The sequence below is a fragment of the Leuciscus leuciscus genome, assembly GCF_965113295.1.
Source record: "Leuciscus leuciscus genome assembly, chromosome: 9".
Lineage (NCBI taxonomy): Eukaryota > Metazoa > Chordata > Actinopteri > Cypriniformes > Leuciscidae > Leuciscus > Leuciscus leuciscus.
The window spans coordinates 22,159,990-22,183,549 of record NC_138733.1 but is presented as its reverse complement, the minus strand read 5'-3'; the positions used below and the strand labels follow the sequence as shown (position 1 = coordinate 22,183,549).

The 23,560-nt window shown below is 36.1% G+C and overlaps 1 protein-coding gene across 3 annotated transcripts in view; it reads left to right on the top strand.

Annotated features, from left to right (window-relative positions):
* Nucleotides 1–23,560, top strand: part of pitpnm3 (PITPNM family member 3) — a 94,269-nt gene that overhangs the window by 5,416 nt on the left and 65,293 nt on the right. For all 3 annotated transcript variants that reach the window (XM_082180480.1, XM_082180481.1, XM_082180479.1), the window contains exon 2: nt 19,116–19,211. In XM_082180480.1, coding sequence (XP_082036606.1) covers nt 19,116–19,211 — 96 coding nt within the window. The remainder of the gene's footprint in view (nt 1–19,115; nt 19,212–23,560) is intronic.

Genomic DNA, 23,560 nt, shown 5'->3' with positions numbered 1-23,560 from the left:
ATTCACTATCAGCCAGGATACAGACCACTAAATTAATATTAGCATTTTTTCTGTTATTTAGAAGTCACAGTGAAATGCCCAGCAAAAGCAAAAGAGCAGCAAAAGCAAAAGAGCCCAGCATGCATCAAAGGCGGTTTTAGTGAGTCAAACCATCATGTCATGTTTGTCTTTAAGTCTAGCTCTGCATGATCTCAGAACTTCAAAAGGGTTCGATTTCCCCCTTGCACAAAATTCGTTTCATTGTGTGCACAATCCATCTATGTTGCCTTTCTCGGAAAAAAAAGAAGGCTTTCTGGAAAAAGAGATCTAAGAACTCATTGCTACTAGGAATTCAGGTCTCAAAGTACACTTTCAGATATAACAGGTATATGTTTCTTCACATTATGTCTTGAGTAAAGCTCTAATGTGCTTTTGCATCATGTTTCATGTACATATGGGGGTCGTAGTGGGTGCTCCAGTGATACTGTCTGTTCTCAAAGATTAATTTTGCTTGACTTTGGTTTAGAATAAAACTGGAAATACTGATTGTGCTCTTCACAGCACCAAGATTGAATTGCAAAGTTGGTTTGTTTTTGCCAAACCAATTAACGTGCTCCTCAGTCTGTGAGTTTTGCTATGGCGTCCTGTGATGTACATTCAAATGAGAAACATTTTGGTTCCATTTGTTTTGTTTTTAACCTGTTTTGTTTCCCGCTGAACTGTTTTTATACTGGGTTTTTTATTGAAGGCATTGTGACGCTATATCTGTGTAATGGCATTCCAGTCAATAGCACTTTCTATATCTGTAGCTGTCAGACCGCGAGACTCCGATGATCTAGCATTATCTCTCAGAAAACAGCATGTACTGCGGTTTCATGTTTATTTTGTTTCTTGCTTGTTTTGTTTTTCCACTGAGAAAATGAAATTCTATTTTTATCCACACCCAATAATTCAGCACTTGCTGCACCCACGCAGTATAGTGCGAAATGACTGTCATTCCCGTTAAATACATCAAGGACGTTTATACTTGATGAAAACTCGTGAAATTATGTAACCGTGAAAAGCATAATAGATCATCAAGCATCTTGTAGATCAGTGGATACAATTTTATTAAAAATATTTTATTTCCTTTACTGTTCAGATTTTTTAGATGCAGCTTTTAAAAGGTTCCCTCAGATCTGCAAGGAACTGATATAGGGTTGTCATGCTGTACTATGATGTACTATATTCTACTATAGGCTTTACTATACTGTTCTACAATTTGGCAATACACTTAGCTCACAAGACGATGCATGGTATTGGGTTCACGAGAATGAGACAAAACAATATTTTAACACTATTTTTAAGAAATCTTCAGTGATGAAATATATGACTGGAAAAGTAATCTTTTGATCGACTGAAAGTCACAAAATACAAAACTATACAGGACAGGTACATTTTGAAAATGTTTAATCATCTTTTAATGAATGTAACCAGTTTCTACTTTCTGAGTAACAATCATCAAATGCAGTAATAGACAGAACAATATAATGCAAGCACTGTAAATGCCACAAACTGTACTCCGTCATGCTTATATTGCTTGATAAATTTTCACCTTGACGAGAAATATCGTCAAGTTTTAATATCGCTAGTAGGGCTGAACGATTAATCGCAATAAAACCGCACGCGATTTGGCAAAGGCTGCGATTATTTCATGCGCAGCTTGTCAGTGGAGTGCGGCTGGGCGCTCTCAGAGGGCGCTCTCATGCAAACACGATAAATATGCCCCGCAGAAGGACAATAATGCATCATTCCAGGAAATCCCTATCGCTGTAGCTGAATAAACAGAAGATTGAAACGCTTTGATTAAACATGACTTATAAATACACGACTGCCTTATTCTGTGTAAGAAGGCACATCATCTCACAGAAGGAGGAGCTCAACTGTTGTTATGTTTGGAGTAAATGCATGTTATTAAATGTTGTCTGTTGTTGGACAAGAGGTTCATAAATGCTTCTCATGTTTTGGAAAGATGTTTGACGCGTGTTGTTTTTTCAAATGCACGTTATAAGTATCAAACTCACAGTGCTTTCAGATGGAGCAGCGTTTACAGAGCCGTACATAAATGACAAGCTGCGCATAAAAAATAATCGCAGCCTTTGCGATTTTAAAATCGCGATAAGCCATCTCGATTTAAGTGCGATTACATGTAAAGTGCGATTAATCGTTCAGCCCTAATCGCGAGACCTCGTGACATCCCAAACAACTACCATTGAACTACCAATATGATCAAAGATGGCTGTAAAAATAAATCTGCATCGTTTACCCTTTTGATCTTTCATTTAAAAAAAAAAAAATCGCAAAAATGTAACCTTTCATTGAAGTAAAATAATTGAAAGTGGGGGGAAAATCACATTATTAGATAAATGTTGTTCTCCAAAACATCATGGCCACAATTATAGGCACCCGTATAATTTTTTATAAGTAAAATATATCTGAAGTATACATTTTCTTTTATAACGTTTTTTTTTTTTTTGCACTCCAGGGTGACTAGAAACATGATATTGTCTAGCTATGACTTCTTCTTTCACAAGAGTATGAAAATGAGGAAACAATGAGGCCAAATTCCCTTAATCATCCATCACAATGAGTAAAACTAAAGTATATAGTTCTGATGTGCAGCAAAAGATTGTTGAGCTGAAAATAAAATAAAGTAAGAATGATGTAAGAAAATAGCTAAAGCATTGAAAATGCTCATTTTCACCATCAGGACAATAATTAAAACCCTTTCGTAAGATCACACCAGTGTGATCAGTCTTGGCTGGTCCCTGGGGCGTACGATCACACCGGTGTGATTGGATCGGTCAGTACATCACATGATCAACTGCTAAATTCAAATTCTGTCAGCGTTAGCCACAGCAGGCTACAGCATACATGACCTTAGTTACCTGTGGTTGGCCTGGTCGTGCGTCACTCAGAAAACAACAGGCCAATCAGAAGAGAGGCTCATGAATATTAATTAGACAGGCCAAAATCGACCTGTTCTTAGCAGAGCTCCTGAGAAAGGAGCTATAAAAATATATTGGGTTGGTTTTTGGTACTTATACCGCACATATATATTCTTAAGGACATCACAATCTAAAATAAAACTTCAGAAAGATGTACAATATGGGACCTTTAATGCACGGTGAGGAGGAGAGTTCAAGTGGCAAAGACTCTCCAAGGATCACAGGTGGAGAATTGCAGAGAGTAGTTGAGTCTTGGGGTCAGAAAGCCTATTAAAAACATTATAATAATAATCAAACAACCCCTACATCACCACATGTTGTTTGGGAGGGTTTCAAGAAAACTCCTCCTCGCTCATCCAAAAACAAACTCCAGCATATTCAGTTGTCAGACACGACTGGATCTTCAAAAGGGACCTGATTCTATAGTCAGTTGAAGCTAAAAAAAAAGTAGCTTTTTGGCAACAAACCCACCAGATGGGTTTGGTGCACACAGGGATAAAAAGTACTCCATGCTCACGGTTAAATATACTGCTGAATCTTTAATGTTGTGGGCCTATTTTTTTGCTGGAGGTCCTGGACATCTTGTTCAGATACATGGTATCATGAATTCTTGCAAATACCAACAGCTAAAAAATTCTAAACCTGATGGCCTCTGCTTGATATCTTATGGGCCATGTTTGGATCATCCATCAGGACAACGATCCCAAAAAAACCCATTAAAAATAACACATAAAATGTGTCACTGAGCACAAAATGAAGCTTCTGCCATGACCGTCCAAGTTCCCTGACCTGAACCCCATAGAAAATGAGTGGGCTGAATGAAGAGGAGAAGCACCAGCATGGATCTGGGAATCTGAAGGATCTGGAGAGATTCTGTATGGAGGAATGGTCTCTGATCTCTTGTAATGTGTTCTCCAAACTCATCAGGCATTATAGGAGAAAACTCAGAGCTGTTATCTTGGCAAAAGGAGGTTGCAAAAAGTATTTAATAAAAGGTTGACAAAGATTATGGCCAACATGTTTTGGAGAAAAGCATGTATTTCATAATGCGATTCCCCCCATGCATGTTCTTTTCATTGGAAGTTGTGAAACTATGGCATTGGCAAGTGATGGCAGGTTTGTCTTGGGTGGGTCAGTCAAAAGATTCTGAGCCTTCTAGAACATGTGTATCAACAAGTAGAAACCTTAAACCTGCCTGATATCTGCAAAAATGGTTTCCCTTGCTGAAATGAGAAAAACGAAATGTCTCAGTCCTATTTTTCTCATGCTCTTTAGCTGTTAATAATATGCTTAGGAGCTACCTGACACCTCATTATAAACAGAACAGTTCAGGGCAGATTCAGGTTTCCTTAGTAATAGTGTTCTAGCGAACTTGCACAATGATTTAGGTTGAGCACGGTGCTAAAAATAGCCTTGCACGAGAAGCAGTGACAGACTCACTGCTACCCTGTGGTCTAGTGTGAGAAAGAGAGAGTGACAGCCTTTCATGACTGTCTGTAGTACTGCTGCAGTCTGGCTTTTGTGTGTTTACAGGCAATTCAGGTCTCTATTTTTTTCATTGTTTTATTGATGCAATGATTTTATAAGATGTGAGACTACAGTATAGATTGGATTCATTAACCAGGGGCTATATGTTTAACTAGATGAGATAAAACTATATCTCATAGTTCAACTATATAGATGTTTTAACTAGATGAGTATGGTTCTAGTAGACAGATAGTTCTTCTAAAACATCTGCTTTAATAAAAAAAATATATATTAATCTCTTTGTCATTTAATTCATTATCAAACAGTGTTGCTTTTGGCAGCGGATTATAATAGCATGTTTTTTTTTATTACAGGGGGATTTCATAAAAAAAAAAGAAAGTCTTATTCATGTACAAATAACAAGGACGTTTGAGTGGAATTTTTTTTCCTCTATGTATAGTATGACTCGGGTAAACAAATGCATTTTTTTATTTTGGGGTCCACTATGATATTGCTCCTGCAAAGCGCTATTGTAAATTATTGATTTATTTTTGGTTTGTTGTATACTTATTCTTTATAATTAAAAAAGTACTTTTATTACATATTTTTGAACCAAGAAGAAAGCATTATATATTTAATAAATAGTAGAAAAAATTATTGAAGAATCTAACTTTCTATTTATCGTTCAACAGTACAGTAAAAACATGCTATTTTTGTGGCTCAAAGGAGGGTGTTAACAAAAACAAATTATCATTCTTAACTTAATTTTTTTATTGATGCATGCCATTGAGTTGTTGGTGGTACATTCATGTAATACAACAACATGATCAAAAAGGAAAAAGTAATACATAATTTGATCTTTATTCCTAACATTTCAGAGAGCACATTTACACACAATGCCATGTCAAACAAACACTTCCTTTCACTGTGTGCATATGTGGTTTTGAACAGCCTCACCTCAGTAGAAATGAGGTGACAAAAACTGATCACAAATCGGAAGGAAGCGATACGACAGCACTGTCTTGTTAACAGTGTCTTGATTTTGTGTTTATATACATAACCGGGTTATATAAAGGAACAATTAACGTCCATCAGAGCGAGCTTCAGTCTTCAGCTGAGCTTTGGCAGGCGGAGGAGGCGGCTCTCGAGTAACCCAGTCAAGTGGCTCTGTTCCCTGCAGTTTACTCACAATCCCCTCTTGATGTTGTGACCCTGATGAGATTTGTGTGCACTGTATTCTCCGCTGCTGCAAAGATTGTACACTCACTTTTGCATTCTGTCTGTTGTCTGCATGTCCATACCCTTTCCAATTAGTCTGAAGGTCTCTTCTCTGAGCCTTGAGCTCATGAGACAATTTTGGCCATGATCTGCCATCTAAGGACAGTCAGCATTGCTAATCATATACAAAGTCCTAAGATTGTTGATGTTGCATAGTCTCCCTTGGCTTTTACCCAAGATGCAACAAGCAGCAATCGTAAAGGACGGAAAAGATTGCACAGTGGGATTTAACCTGAACTGCCTATCTGCATCGTCTTGCAGCATCAGCTTTTGCGTTTGTGGTCTTTTAGGCTTGCAGTATCACAGTTCTGCTTTGTCATGCAAAGTTATTTATCACACTAGTGTTTTTTTGTGGCATACGTGCCGTCTCACAGCATGTGCGGTGCTGCTTTGAGCTGCCAAACGGAGGTGTTTACAAGCTGCACGGCACATATGCTGCAAGCGCACACACTTTCTTTGGTAGTGCAGGCTTAAAGATGAGAGTATTCTTCTGGGTAATTTAATGCAACAACTGATTGAGAACTGGTGTTATTTTGTGCTGTTTCTCTCTAAAAAAGTATAATCGTCTCTAAGGTTTAAGTGTTCAAGTGTGCAACATTGATAGTAATAATAAGCAAATAAGCATATTATAATGATTTCTGAAGGATCATGTGACACTGAAGACTGGAATAATGATGCTGAAAATGAAGCTTTGCCATCACAGGAACAAATTACATTTTAAAATATGTTGAAATTGAAAACGGTTCTTTAAATTTTTTATATTATTTTGCAATATTACAGTTTTTTACAAATAACAAGGTCACATGAGACACAGCCATCTTCTAACTGTATATCACTCCGCAGAAGTAGCAGTGCTTCGCCTTCTGAGAAAATAGTTCCCAGTATGTATACGGTTAGAAGATGGCTGTGTCTCATGTGACCTTGTTATTTGTACACGCTGTGACTATACAAATCACAACATGTAAATAGGAAAATGTTGGCATTTTTGTCTCTTATTGGGAGCAGTATGCTAGCTGGAGCCGTTTACCTCCAGTCTTTGTGCTAAGCTAGGCTAGCGGTGGGTGCGTCAGACAGAGTTACGGCACGCACAGAGATGAAAAGGGTTTGTATGGACTTATCAAACTCTGGGGGATACGGTGAATAAGCTAAAGTCCCGAAAAGTCGGCGTGTTCCTTTAACATGAGGCAGATGAGCAAATTAGTAGAAATGGTGGAGGAGCTTTTTGAGTGTGCGGGTGACAGGGTGAGGCTGAAGAGGGGAAGGAGAGAAAGAGGGAAAAAGTGCAAAAGGGAGGTTGAGGAAAGCAGCTGCTATCTAGCAGTTATTATGTTTTTGATTTAGAGCGAGGCTCTCATGTGAGCCGTATCATGAGTGCTCAGGAGAAAATGCCAATTTTGCACTGTGCTGTCTTCCAACCCAGATATCGAGCCTAATCACGATCCCTAACCCAGAACTCATAACAAACTCTAAAATTAGATATATAGTTATATTGGTTATAGAGCATGCATACTTAAAAGTCGGTTTGAATGGGTTTTATACAACAGTTCAATAAACAAGAAGTTAATGTCGAGTAAATTACATTTTAGACACAAAATTGACAGTTTTTGTTCCACATATGAAAATAGTTTCAAACGAAGCCACAGCATACTTAAGGCGAGACACTACAGGTGAATAGGGTAATATTTTTAACTAGCAGATATCACCATGAAACTTTCCCAGTTGATTACCTACATTAAGATGAGAAAAAAATGTATTACAAGTTTTCTATAATTAAATGTTAAAATATGCAAATTAGGCAATATCGAATTAAATATGCGCTATTTTGCATATATTTAAAAAAACGAAATCTGAGTATTGGATAAAGCCAGGTTAAAAATTATTTTTTCATTGTGTTCACATATTAGATGGGAAAAAAATTACAGAGGGATTTATGGATATCTACTTTTGTTATCCTGTAAATCAGAATATACTGTCAATAGCCTTAAAAAAATGTTTTCGCCATGTTTTTTGGAATAAAATGTTATATAAATCAGGCTAGGAATAATATATTTACAAATCCCTCTGCAAATGTCTTCATAATATAACTAGGTACAAGACTGGAAAGTTTGGTGTATATAGGTGCTACTGAAGTGGAGATTTCGTACTTGGAGTATGAGAGAAAGGTCATTTTGAGAAAACGGGCTTTAAAGATTTATCATCAGCCAATGAGATTACGCATTCAGCCCTTTTACTTTCACGATTGGTTGCTGATAAAAAGGAAATGACCATATTTGGATCCGACAGCATTGTAAAGGAGAGAGAGAGCTTCCTAACTGTGCTTGTGATGACAGGAAGAAGACAGAGATCGCGGAGCAGCGGGAGGATTAAGAACGCAAACTTTTGTTGAATTTATGAGAAATCTACAGACGCGAACAGACAAAGTGTAGTAAAATAAAGACCTAAATGTGTATTTCGGACTTTTTTTCACCACAAGTCTGAAAGAAGACATGTTATTGAAGACAAATATCCAAAAATCTCAAAATTGACCAGTAAAAAAAAACGATGTTTTTGCCTGCCGTGTCTCGCCTTAACTGTTGAAAGTTTACACACATTGGTGGTATTCGTTCTTGAATGAATCAGTGCTTTTGAACGAAATGGTTAAGTGAATGATTCAGTTAGGGTTTCAGATTGGAGGGCTTTATTGGATTGACAAATATCTTTACATTCATAAAGCTAAAGCTTTTGCAGCACTGCCTGCTGTGTGCAATTCAACGCATGGTGAGAGATGTTGTAGTGGCTTAAAGGTTGTTAATTCTGCCCTGTATGGGACCAGTATCAGTTTGATAAATATTAGAAACTCCTTGTAAAAGAAATCTTGGGATACATTCACCCACATAGCTAGCTACCTGAATAATAGCACTTTCGGTTTACTAGTACAGATGTCTGAAGGTAAAGTTAAAGTATGAATTGTCCTAAGACAAATGAGACCACAAAGTCAACTTTCCTTAAGAGCTTTTAGTTGAATTTTAGTTTAAATTCAATTTTAAAGTTTTTAAAGGAAGGCTTTTTCAGCATGCATTCAATTTCATTTAATCCCTTGTATGATGACGCAATTAAACCGAAAAGCGCACATGATATCCTGACCTTGAGGAAGCTGGCCAAATTATTTGTTATTGTATAGATTTGGTTTTCTTTAAATGTATCATTCATGAGACCATTCCAATTTCATGGCTGAAGTACATCCTCTTCTCAGCCAGATTTATTGTGTTGCTGTTTTAGTGCAAAAGCATCACCTGCATGACTTGCTAGACTGAAGCCAGGCAAACTTTCATGTAATGAAATTCATCTCGGTTCAGCTATGCAGTGGTTTATAATATTACTTTGATTATAGCTTGCGAAACCATGACCATCTCTGTTACTGGTTGAAAACATTCATGTTTTTTAATGCGGTTTCCCTTTGCCAAAAAAAAGTAAACCTTTCCCTTTCATCCCAGGTTGAATTATGGACGAATGTGATTAGAAATGTGAAAATGGGAATGCTGAATAGACTCAATTAGAGATGCTTTAGTGCAGGAGCTGAGGTTATATCCACCCTGCCGTCTCTGAAGACAGCCCTCACTGGACTCCCTCATTCAAAACTAATCTTCACCTCTTTATCTCCTCTGTAAATCTATTTTCCAAGCTTTAAAAGCCATTTCTCAATGTTTAGACTGCATTAATGAAACAGTCCCCCCTGCCCTCCTGCGTCCCAATGGAAAAAGCATTTAATCTCCATCAAAGTATTTAAAAGAAAATACTGTATGTGTCTTTGTTCACTCTACGATTAACCATAACTTATGTAAGATAATTAGTTCAGTATTTATACGGTTACAGTATGATTGCAAAGCGGAATTTTAGGCCAGTTATTGAATTTATGATCTCTTTCATCTTAAATCTTAATGAGATATTATAAATCTTATATATGTAGTTGGATCAAGAATGTGGACACTTAATTTGAACATCATATTTTAAAATGTTATTGCATTTTAGATAAGAAAATATTTGTTTGAACAAAAATGTTTGGTTTTAAATGATAAAAAAAACATGAAGTAATACTACAAAAATTAAAGATGCCACTCGTTTTGATATTGTAAGCAATTTGTTATCTATAGACATTGTCTGGCGGGATTTGGAAGGTGATACGGTCTCAGTAGGGTCCGGACAAAGGCCCCAGGAATGAAAAAGCTGATTGCTGTTGATGCTGCTGTCAAATGCGTTGTGTGTGTTAATAGTGCACAACTTTTGACCTTCTGGCTTTGTGGGAGAGATGAAAAGCTCATTAATTCCTGCATGATGATGTGGGGTTCAGCAGTCACAGGAAGAGAATGAAAACCTTGGCGCTACACCGAGCACCAGTAATGGAAGGGGAGATGCTATTGTTGAGCAGGATCATGTGGAGGTCCAGACATAAGACAGCAGGGGGAAGAAAACTTGACAGCTTAGGTGACACTTTTTGAGTAATGCCAACCAAATTGGCAAAATCATTTACTGTTGCCCTGCTGATAATAGTTCTCCATTATTAATCTCTTGTGCTTGTGTATTTTTCTTCATTTGTAAATGCTTATCTGCTAACAGAATCAATATAAATGAAATTCTCTCAGTGATTACAGTTGGTTTTATTTGTTGTGTTTGTTTCAGCGTGCTTTGATTTTAAGCCATATGAATGCAGCAGTGATCTTGCTAAGCCTTGCTGGGTGAATTACTGGATTTACATTACTTATAATACAAAATGTTTAATGCTTTGAGTAAAGAGGCCATTTGCTGAGCTATAAAACATCAAAAAATCCCCTTCGCTATATGTTCTCTCACAATGACGCAGATCTATAATTATTAAATCATGGCCCACTTAATATGATTTGGAGAGGATAACTTTCGTTTGACTTACACTGATTTGTAATTTGCATTATTGCCTTTATCTGTCATTAGATTAGAAAGTTATTAACTTTAGATTGAAACAGCCCAGGGCTCCAATGATTATTAGAACGTGTTGTTCCAAAAGGCCCAGATTATTGTGACTATGCTTTGTGAGCACGTCATTAGTTGGAAATAATTTGTTGAAGATACATTTTTATGCTGTCTGTACTAATGAGTTGTGCAAAGTTGGGAAATATAGTTGCTGTCATAACTGCTTGGTAGAATCATCTTGTGTTTAAGAGAGAATATAATTCAGATATTTGCCATTTGCTTCGTAATGTCATCTTAATAGCAACAAAAAGTCATATCACATACCAACATAACACAGAGTTGACAAGTACTACACTGTAAAAAAAAAAACTGTGAAAAAACGGTATTATTCCGGCAGCTGGGGCGCCAGAAAATTACCGTAAAATAACGGCAAAAAACAATCTCGTTAAAATACAGTAATTTTCCATAATTAAATAACAGATTATATCTTTAATATTACATAAAATCTTATGCAATTATTGGGATTTTTAACGTTTAAAAAAAGTCATATACACCTTTAAAACAATTAAATACTGTAAATTTAAGGTTTTATACAATTATTTTATATAATAATGCTGTCTATCTACAGTAATTTTCTTTTAATATAGTTGTTCTGTGTAAAATAACAATGAAATTATGTATAAAAAATGCACACAAGTACATAAATTCAAATACAAATGTTTGTAAATTTACAGTTTTTATTTTTATTTGTACCGATCCAATTTCACAACATCTCTAATTAAGTTCTTAATAATAGCAAATGTACAGTCAATTTCTTTTAAATTAACTAAATGTATGAGTACAGAATACCTGCATATTTACAGTATTAGTAATTGAACAAACACTAAACATCAAGATAAGTGATTGATAGGAAATAGATGCTTAATATATAATTTAGAACATGTAAATATATCCACAATAAAAAGCAATTACCGTATACCTTTACAGTATAACTCAGTATTAGATTTACACATGTCAGAATATGTTCCATTGGGACAATGCAAAAACTCAACTGACTATGATCTTGAAGCTGAGCTGGAAAGGCCAGCAGTAATATTTTGAGCTGCCATGTGATTTTAGCTAAGTTACATTTATAGAAAGTAACATTAAATGAATATGATTTACTGTGACCTAGACCTAGATACACCTAGGGGTTCATCATGTTGTATTCATATTCTAGTCTTCCTGTTCTAGGCTTTCCTGTATCATCAACAAGTACGTTAAGTTACAGACAGTATTTCGATTTCTTAACGGTCTTAATAAAGTTAGTCATGTTAACTATTACGAAATAAACAAAAGAAACACAGTAGGCCTATTTTTAGTAAAACTGTGGCTATTACAATGGTAAAAAAATCTGCTAAAAACGTGTTTACTACAATTTTACTATAATAAAATAAAGTAAAAAAAAAAGTTTACAAATAAAAATTGAAAAAAATTGAAAAATAAAGTTTTCAGCTTCCAGACATGGTTTCAAAATGTCCCGCCATTTAAGAGATTGGTTTAATGTTACTGACTATCATAACGAAGATTTTATACACAATTATGGACTTTAATATGAATAACAAGTCTACTAAAGATTGTTTTAGGTCTATAAGTTAAAGGTAGGGTAGGTAATCCTGTTCAGAAACATTTTTTTTTATACTGGGTGAAATGGTCCTTCCATCCTGATAGTAGTCAATACATTATGTGTTTAGAAAAAGGAATGAAAAAAATCAGACCTCTGTAGCAGCTGCAGGACAGTAAAAACTCTGACCAATCACTGCCATTCGGTGCGAATGTAAAGAACCAATCAGATGCCTTCATGTCTCGTGCCCGCCCCGAGCCCCACTGCGCGCGCTGCCCGGCGTGCACTCATCACATGTCACCGTTCCCGGAAATATTCAGCTCAAAGCACCTGCATATGCAGTCAGCGAAGGCAAACAAGGCAAAAACTACTTCCTCGGACCCTGCCCGCACTCTTGAACGACCTCCTCTGCTTCGCCCTCGACCCCGGACCTGTCCTCGAACCGACGATGCGGTACTTGTCTCCAGACTCGGAGTGTACGTTAGTCTTCATTAGAGTCAACAATGTTTTCATCATGGAAACTCTTACATGCAAAACACCGTATATGTTATGAATCTTACACGAAATTCATCTTCATCACAGTGTAACTGATGGTAATGGAAAAACGTGTATCAATGCAACCTGTTTTTAGTTTTGCCTTATAAATATAGCTCGTTACCGAATCAAACTTTACCATTATCGATATGCTAGCTTGATAGTGAGTACTAAAATAAATCTTATTTGTTTATATTCATAGTGATAAAGTTAGGTATTTTATTACATGTGATTCTGACATGATGTCACTGTATGTACTGCGCTCCTTCCTCTCCACTCGTTTCAGGTAATAAATGCGTCTTGTTCCAGCCTGAGCGTTTGGCGTCGCGCGTTCATGTGTTTTGGGGGCGTGGCTTTGGAAGGAGCTCAGAAGGGAGGGGGTGGAGTGAATGGAAATAATGAGCTGTGTTTATTGAAGATTAAAAGGTCTACAGTCACTCGATTTTTATATTTTCTTTTTCAGAGTACTTACATTTTAATTATGTATTGGTATATAAAGACAGTTTAAACAAATTTGGAATGTTGTTTTTTTTAGAAAAAGGATTACCTACCCTACCTTTAACAAGTAAGTTAGAGTGGGTTCAACTGATCTTTCTTAACACAGATCGATAATTGAAAAGACCCATGCTGCATTTGTGTTTTGCCCTCGACGCCAGTTATGACTGAACATAATTTAAGAATGCTAACGTTAGCATGGAAACAGTCTAACCACTTAACACAAATGTAATATAAAATATCATTTACATGTAGTATTAGACTCTTACCTCAGCCGTTGATCGGTCGGGATGAGGTCTGCTGTGACGAACCAGGCTCACTGAAAAAGGGCGCGTTATTTCCGGACTGACTGACACCAGACTACAACTAATATGTGTTCAGCAGCGCTCCTGCTCACGGCTGCTTCTGTCGAATACGATTATAGCTCTGAATTCAAATCTCCCGCTTGCCCTTGACACAGATCGGTCAGGGTATATTCTGGCAAACCGTTTGCCAATCACGTCTAGCAATCGGCAAAGCAAACTGTGGTACACGCCATTTGCCAACAAGCGATGGGTAATTCGCAAAGCACAATGTTATTTTCTGTTTTCCCAGCACGGTACCATAGAACGGCATAAAGTAAGAGGTTTGAGAAGTAAGAGGCGGGGCACCAGTTAAAAAATGTCAAAGTTAAAGTTCACGCAAACAGGTAGTAATAGACAAGGTTTAGTCAAATATTGATTGTTTATAGCTGAATTAGTTATATTTACAATTATACACAACCGATTTTATTGGTTTATAGCCTACAGCAATCTTATTGGCGTAGACGGTTGAGGCATGAGCATAGCCTACGTACACGTCTGGTACTAGTTTATGAATGATCTATGACGCTGTTTGGCCGTACTACAGAATTATTAAGTGATAACCATGACGATTTCAGTAACAATCAATTGGATAATGTTTTGATGAACTTACGAATCAAGTTAGATGAAGTTACTGTAAAAATGTATTCGTATAGAGCTCAATTCACATCGTTTTCGTTTCAAAGTTTTACAAAAAGTCATATTGTAAGCTTTATTGAGCAGGTTTATGGCTAGACGATATCACGAAATATGTTGCTGATAAATGATACACTGTTTGAGAGTTAGCCTATAGTTATACTATTAAATTAATTTACCCGATATATCAGTGCCACTTTTAGTGGGCAATGAGCATGACTGCATGAAATTACTGGCATGTCAAAGTCTGATATAGACAATATTTTTCCGCATGCTATGCATATGGCTCCGTAATTTTACTTCATGCTTCTTCGGTTTTGTGCGTACAATGGGAATAAAAACCGCGCAGTGCTAAAATGTGAAAATAAATTTTTTTTTTTTTTTTTTTTTTTTTTTTTACTAAAACAGATGTTATTAGGCTATGTCGATCTTTAGCAAATATTATTATGTATACACGTGCTCAAGAGCGTATTTAAGCAATAGGCCTACATGTTCATATCACTTCTCTGCTGGGTATTTTATTATTTTATTATATTATAATTGCACAGATTTACAGCAGTGGTTTTTATGGTTATGCAGCTAGCTATATGTGAGTGTTAATATTTGAAACCATTTTTACATACATTACATACGCAGATTAAAACATGAACACACAATGCGGGGGTGGATAAATAAATAATTGGATTTTTAATATGATGTCACAGACTCGTATAGGGCCTATGTTAACCGGTTGACACTTATTAGAAAACATGAATCTTTAAAAAATAGGGCTTTACAGAACCAAAACCAATATATAGGCCCTCATATTTTATTAACAGGTAAACAACAAGGAAACATGAGTTCGCCATTAAACATTGTAAATTTGCACTTTGTACCAAATAATTGGACAACAAATCTCGTTAAAAAATGACAACAAAAAACGGTCGTGCTTTAGAATTTATAATCAGCAGCTTACATTCTTACAGTGAATTATCATCAATTTGCGTAAAATCATCCCGAGTTTGTGCTGATCCACGGATCCTGATAGAAATATGAATAAGCCAAGTGAATGACGCGCTAATGTAAAACATCTCCCAGGTGCCGTTACCAAGCGTTTGTTTTTAAACAATAACTTCATCTATTCTGTGTCTTAAGTACAATAAAACAAACAAGATCTTGACTAAAATTACCATGGTAAACAGATAATAAGATACGATTAAAGTTAGCATTTAATATTTCTTTAATTAGGCCAAATCATTCACAAAATCGAAAAACTCTGCAGGACAGCAGCCCTCCAGAACCGAGTTTGGTGACCCCTGGTCTACAAGATTGCGGTATTATAAACCAATTAAATTGGGGGTGGGCGGAGCGACACGTGTTGACCCGCCCAAATGTGTCGCCCTGCCCCATCGTCCAGACTGCACTCTGGAGTAGGCTACTTGGTTGATTATGACCATACAGCCCTTTGACTGGATTATTTCTTAAATAATTATATAATGTATTTGACCTACACATTTAGTTACGTTTGCATATGTTTGAAAGTGTATATTCGCTTATTTATCCGATTTAAAGAACTTTAAAAATTTATTTTATGTCATTTTACATGGACAATATAAAAGGTTACTAATGTAACGAGCAGACATTCTGCACCAGGAACGATATACACACTGTATGCCTACTGCAATTTTTATGTGATTTTTGTTATAACTTTATGTCTGATAACTTTCAGTAGGCTGCGAAAAAGCACGAACACATGTGGATTAAACAAATCACAGTGATTAAAACTATATTGACAGTCAAAACGTTTTGCTTATAAATGTATGTAAAATAAAGTAATAAAGAACTTGCGATTATTGTAGGCTTCTGTGCGCGGTGCGGGCTGCAAACGCAGCCGGTGTGAAAGCACAATGGGCACGCACGCGCAGCAAACGCTCTTCCGACGCGCCACTCAGGCGTGCTGTATGAAACCGGCCTTAGAATAATTGTAATGTGGCGATCGGGTGCGGATATCTATAAATCAGAGCATTATGTTGCGGGTGGGTGGCGGTGCATTATTAATTAGAAGCAGCCGATTCGGTGACGTTTAATATGATCCGCGCATCTTGCCTCAGTATTAAACGATCAAGCTTTAGATGATTTTTTCCACAGAAAATGAATGACACAAAACCATTTAAAACTTAAAAAACATACATATGAAATAATAGCCTACAATAAATTCTGTTGGTTGGAAGTCTTATTTCTCTGATGATTGGCTACACTGAATTTCTGAAAAAATATATAGCCTAGTTCATAAAATGTCTTAAGTGTGGCTTAGGCTACCCTGCTGTACCATCTGGAAGCCTTACAGCATGGCCACCAGTTTGAGAACCACTATTAGGCTAAAATCTGTGTTAACGGACTTTACAATTATATTACAAAATGGAGGTGTGAACTTAAAGATATTAATTAAGATATTACATAAGAATGGGGTTACTCATGCCAATATCTTATATCGTTAGATTCTTTATTGGATTATAGGCTATATTCTATGTTCCAAATATAATTGCGTTCTACTAATTCAGCCATAAACAATCAATATTTGACTAAACCATGTCTATTAATACCTGTTTGCGTGAACTTTAACTTTGAAATTTTTTAACTGGTGCCCCGCCTCTTACTTCTCAAACCTCTTACTTTATGCCGTTCTATGGTACCGTGCTGGGAAAACAGAAAATAACATTGTGCTTTGCGAATTACCCATCGCTTGTTGGCAAATGGCGTGTACCACAGTTTGCTTTGCCGATTGCTAGACGTGATTGGCAAACGGTTTGCCAGAATATACCCTGACCCAGATCGACGACAGAGACAGATTTGTAGCTAACCGTTGTGGGCTGGGCGGGACTAAGCAACGAAACGTAATGGCGGATAATTTGAATCTGCGCGCGGCCGCGCGCGCGGGCACACACACACACATTCAAACGCACACAAAGCCACGCAATGTGCAGCAACGCAGATTTGGAAAAACGATTCATAAAAGACATAAAATATAGGCCTAAATGAAATTTACGGGCAAATACAAATGATGATCAAAATGAACATCTATTTGCAAGACAAAATTAAAAGATTATCTAATGTGTGGACAAATCTTAAAACTCACTTTAACCCCCACATGCTTAATAATCTTTAAGGAAAACATGTTAAGTGACTGCTGATTTCTGCAGTTATACCTTATTTTCTTTGTTTTCTAATTCCACAGAAATAATCTGTAAAATATTACTTAATTTTTTATGTAAAATTACACATAACCCTATAAAATTACACATAACCCTATAAAATTACAGATAATTTCCTTTAAAAAACGTTAAATTAATGTAAAACCACAATAAAAGCAATTACCTGTAAATTTAATAGTGGATCTTTAAATTACAACAAATATCTGTAAAATAACAGGTATTCACTGTATAATGACAAAACGGCAAAATTCTGTAAAAAATACAGACAGTTTCCTGTAAATTTACAGTTTTTTTTTACAGTGTAGTGTATGTCTTCAGCCATCGAATGGATGAATTTTCCAGAAAGAGTTTTTGTATCTAAAGATTTTGAAGATCAGGGATGAGATGTTCAAGGTCCTTTTCAACAGCATAATGCCTATCATTCTTTGTCTATAATCATTGTAATACCAATTGCCACATTTTAGTCATCGGAACTATGTCCTCTCCAACACAAATGAATTTTTATTTGATTGTATATTTTTATCTAATTTTATCTTTTATTCTATATATATTAGGGCTGGGGGAATTAACGCGTTAATCTTTGCGATTAATTAGAGATGTTTAACGCGTTTAAAAAAAATAAAGCTATTAACGCAGCACTTTTTTTTGTTGCCTCGTTTTAATGATTTCCTGTTGCGGCTGCTATTGAAAAGGCCGAAAATGTTCTGCTCTGTCGTTAACGGCCCAACCGCTCCAATCATGTACCGATCACGCACTGGAAAAGCAAAGTCCGCTCAAATAACGTGAAATTTCTCTGTAGTAGACTTCTGTTTGCAATAGCCCTACTGAGCTGGTATAGTCATGCTTGAAAAAAAATATAGTCAAAATTACCTGCTCTGATCACATGCTCTGGTAATAATAGCTTTGTAGGACTATATTTTATTTTGATAATTAGTAAAAAAAAAAAAAAAAAAAAAATCTGTTAAATTGATTGTTGATTGATTATTGAAAAAGAATAATATATTGATATATTGATGTTTAATATTATTTTAATATAGGGATATTTTCTGTTCCTTTTTTCCCCCTGTGTTGTTTAATTTTATTAGGTGATTCTAAGATAACATTTTGATGATTACAAGCTTGTGGTAAATGCAATTAATTGCAATTAATTACAGCAAATTGTGCAATGAATTAGTAAATTTTTTTTAATCGATTCCCAGCCTTAATATATATAACACACACACACACACACACATACATATGTATATATGTAAATAAATTAAAGTATATAAGTTTATTAATTTATTGAAAATATGAAACTATAAATAAATTAAAATGTTATGTATATATTTACAAAATTTATATTTGTCTTACTAATTTCAAGCATTTAAGTATAAACTTTTAGATAAAGAGGTTTTTAAGATAATTAGACACAACCTTTTGACAAGCCGTCTTAAGCATGTTCTGCACTCTCATTTAGATTCCCTGCATCTCAAATTTTACCCTTTGATTTTCACGTTAGCCAGTCAAACATTCAATTAATTCCCGACCGCTCCATTCCTTTGGACGTCTTCACTTCGTAAAATTAAATAACACAATCATCCTGCATGTCTAATTATTTAGTCACACAATGCTCAGTAATTGCATGCAGAACTTGTGACCTTTGGTTTGATCGTATCTTTTTCATGTTCTCTCCCCTTAGCGACCCTGCGCAAGCACAGCGCTTCTCACTGGCGCATGCAGAACATCGCCCAGGAATCTGTTGACAGCTCGGATGATGAGTTTTTTGATGCTCGAGGTAAGTGTCACTTATTTTCTACCCTTTGTAATAACCTGATGGCTTCAGCTCTTCAGCATCTCTGCCCTACTCTCTTTCTCTTTTTTATGTCCATCATATATTCTGTCTATTCCAGGTATCTCCTCACATTATGGATGTATTCATCTCAAGTATGCACTAAAACAGCTGTAAATTTGTATAAAGTAGATTTGCAGGCCTTTTTCATTCTGAACACAAATGCTAAACTGTGGCATTCTGTTATTGTGATCTGGATTGTTGCGATGTGACATGGTTGAACAGTGTAGTGTGTCCTCCAAATTAGCACGTACCAATCCTTGATATAACATTAGCGTACTTTTGTTTGTAATGGGGTCCAAATAACAAGCCTTTATAATCAGAATGATGAAAACTGGAAAAAAACCCCTGCTTGTCAGCTCATAAGTGTCCCTGCACCAGCGAGCCAGTCGAGGCCCATACAATAAATAGCTCAAGATTTGCGTCTTCAGCAAAATGCCATGATTAAACAAAATCCTCTATCTAAATGGACTGGGCTTCAATTTGCCTTTGTCAGCACTGCACCTCCATTATCTTTTTCCAAAATTTACATTTAGCTGACTCTTAAATCCAAAGCAACTTACCGTCCAGGGACAGCCACTTGAGGATATGTTTCATACTCAAGCAACCCATTGCTACCCATTTTATTTCCTTTTGTGTTTAACAAAACAAATGTATAGCAGGATGTTTTTCTTTGGAATAACATGCACCATTGACTCATACATATTATGTTGAGGAACGAGTATTAGGCACATAAATAGGGTCAACATCGAATGGAGCATGTAAATAAGCAGATTAATAGATACAGGGAGTTTCCTGCTAGTTTATTGCACAATACTGTGTGCATTTCAAATCTGTTGCAGTCGAGTTCTAGAGCAGCCACTTACATTTGGTCAGTGAAGACATAGATGTATTTACATAATTCCTTATTAGCGGCTGCTTCTATGGGCCACGATACGCATGTCATCCGCCATATTGGAATGGTCAAAGCTGGTCCGTGAACACTTAAGATCGATTAGACTGTGTCTGCAACCGTAGTTAGACACATGGATGATTATATATATCTGCAATGGACTTCAGCAGATGATTTGCTAAACTAACACAATACAACAAGACGAAGGCGTTAGCTAACACAACATTAAAAAGTTACCATAGTTTAAAAACCTGTAATAGTGAGTTAATACATATAAAAACACAAACCAACACATTCTCACCTGTGACAGATTATCCCAATTCTTTGGGAATTTAAATCTCTGAAGCTGTGAGTGAAGGGGTCAAATGTGGCATCTACAAATACATATCTATAAGTGAAGAAAAGTGAATAAAACGGGTGATTCTCCATTAGAGATCCGAACAAGATCACATTGTCTCTCGAGTGAGTCGCATCTCCATTAGTTACTTTGATTGTTTCTGGTGTTCAAAATGAAATTAGTCTCCCTAATCTTGAAAAAGATTTAGAAATCTAGAAATCTGTCTCCCACACATTAGTAAAAAATGTGTTAAAGAATGGGTTGAAGCAGTCAGTGTATAATGCAATTGGTAACCTGCATGTTTCCACATCTGTCTTTCATGAGACACATTTCTCATTCATTCTTAATGAGTTCTGTGCGGCTTTGCTACACCGCACAGAACCTCAATTAAAGTCCAGATGTTACAGTGGCATGGATTGGGGAACATGCCAAATAGCTCCTTAATATGTTTTTGGCTGTTTTTTTTATTATGTTTTTGTTTAGACAAACAGCATTTGTGTTATATAGGCTACTGTTAAAAAGTTTGGGGTCAGTAAATTTTTTTTGCAAAGAAATTCATTCTGCAAGAATGCATTAAATTGATCAAAAGTGACAGTAAAGACATTTTAATGTTACAAAAGATTTCTATTTAAAATTTCTATTCATCAAAAAATATGAAACAGCACAACTGTTTTTCAACTTGAACTGCTTTTCCACCATCGGGCTGAACAGTTCTAAGAACTGCAAGGAACGGTTCCAGTTATATTTCCATTCGAGGTTGGTTCGGCACAACACGATTACAAACTGTTCTCAGCCCAGAATTCTCAGCACGGTTGGCTAACTAGTAACATCGCCACTCAGGATTGGTCACATCTGTGTTGTCTGGCTAGCTAGCCAAGCACGGTAAATGAGTGAAGTAAACACAAGTTAATAATAAAATTAAAATAAATATCTAATCATTATTCAGCATAACGTGGTCGCTATTTACATCTCATAAATAGTTAAACTCTTGTGTTACTGGGCAAGGACTGAGACATGTTTTACATATGTATTACATTCCCAAAGAGCTGTGTTATCAGCCCCACAGTGGGAAATGAAAACATAACCGTCGGCACGGAATGGAACGGTTAAGTAATGGTTTGGCCCGGCGGTGGAAAAGCGGCTTTTGATAATAATAAAAAATGTTTCTTGAGCACCAATTTAGCATATTAGAATGATTTCTGAAGGATCATGTGACACTGAAGACTAGAGTAATCATGCTGAAAATTCAGATTCACAGGACAGGGCAAATTAGCGTAAGAGCGCAATTCTAAAAAGCGTGGATGAGAGTGGAAAGTTCTGCGCGTGATTACTGACGACGCACAAATTAAAGAACGCAGACGCAGCCGGATCATTTCCAAAACACCAACACAATCTACCAAGAGCAGCGCAAATTAACATCTGGTTTAAGACATGCTTTTTTTGGGTGGTAAATAATGGCGCTAATACCAGTAAATTGACCAGCGCGAGCCTAAACTTAAATCACCTTGCATGATTCATTTAAATACTCTCCTCCCATAAATTTTCGTCTGAAAGGGAAACTCCTACAAATGCATATGCAAGAGGGTTTGCGCTGGCGCAATCTTTTAGTAAATCTGGTCCTAAAATAGAAAACAGGTACTTTAAATAATATTTTACAATATTACTGTTTTTACTGTTGTTTTTTGATCAACTAAATGCTGCCTTTTTAAATAAAATAAAAACCTTACCAACCCCAAACTTTTGAACAGTAGTATATATATATGAGCTTGATTGATATAAAGGTTTTTCTTACTATAGCAATTTGTCTGGACTTAGAGACGAGTTAGCATGAAACATTAGCATTACTCTTAAATTATCATGTGAGAGTTTGTTTACTCTGTCTAAACAATGTAGTGACATTATTGCCCACATAAAAAATAACTGCCTGGGTACTTAAAGATGACTGCTGACTAAAATGACTTTCCCTAAAGGGACTTTGAAGAAATGTATTATGCTGCCACATTGAATTATAGGGAATAACCAAGGCTGGTCGCACAGAGGGACCAACAGTATACAAAGCATTCTTATATTACTAAATCAATAAGTCCTCACTTTGTGTATCAGAAACCTATGATCAGAAAAGATTTAGATATAATTGAGGTATAAATAAAAATAATTATTTTTGTTTACTTTCTCTTAGTGTGATGGATGGGTACATTTTTATTCAATTTTGAAATACATGTCTAGAAGTTACACTTTTTCTTTGCAAGAAATTATTACTTTTTTTCTGCAAGGACACATTAAGTTGATCAAAAGTGACAGTGAAGATTTTTACATTGTTACAGTACAATAAAAGAATCCCAAAAAGTTTTCAACATGTATCATAATGTTAAATGTTTCTTGAGCACCAAATCAGCATATTAGAATGATTTCTGAAGGATCATGTGACACTGAAGACTGGAGTAATGATGCTGAAAACTCAGCTTTGCCATCACAGGAATAAATTGCATTATAAAATGGCAAACGGTTGTTTTAAATTATATTAATATTTCACAATACTCCTGTTTTTACTGTATTTTTGATTAAATAAATGCAGCATAAGAGACTTCTTACCGACCGGTAGTTTAAACAGTAGTGTAGTTGGACCAATGAGAATCCACTCTGGGTAGGGCCATCCAAAGCAATTAGCGTGGAACTTAGCATGCAGTTTTATTGTGCTTCTTTAATGCTGAGATTGTTTCTGCTCTTAGAAAATATTGTTTTCTAAAGAATTAATGTCAGTTTCATGATTCAAAGCATTGCATCTGAGATAATTGTCTCCACTGAGGGTTATTTTCAGACTTGTTTTGACCTGTGAGAACTCTTTCAGAAACGACAAAAGAAATATGCACACTTAAATGTTGTTTTCTTGTGGCTGAGTGTTTGTTTGGCAATCTTTCTTGTCAGGAGAGCCACAGTCAAGTGTTATGGCTCAGACTTGGAGTGCAAACTTAATTGCTTTTTGTGTGAGTGACACCGCAAAGGTGTCTTTGTGAAGTCACAGAGGTTGTGTCGTGTGTTTCTGTGGGTCTGTGTAGATACTTTCTG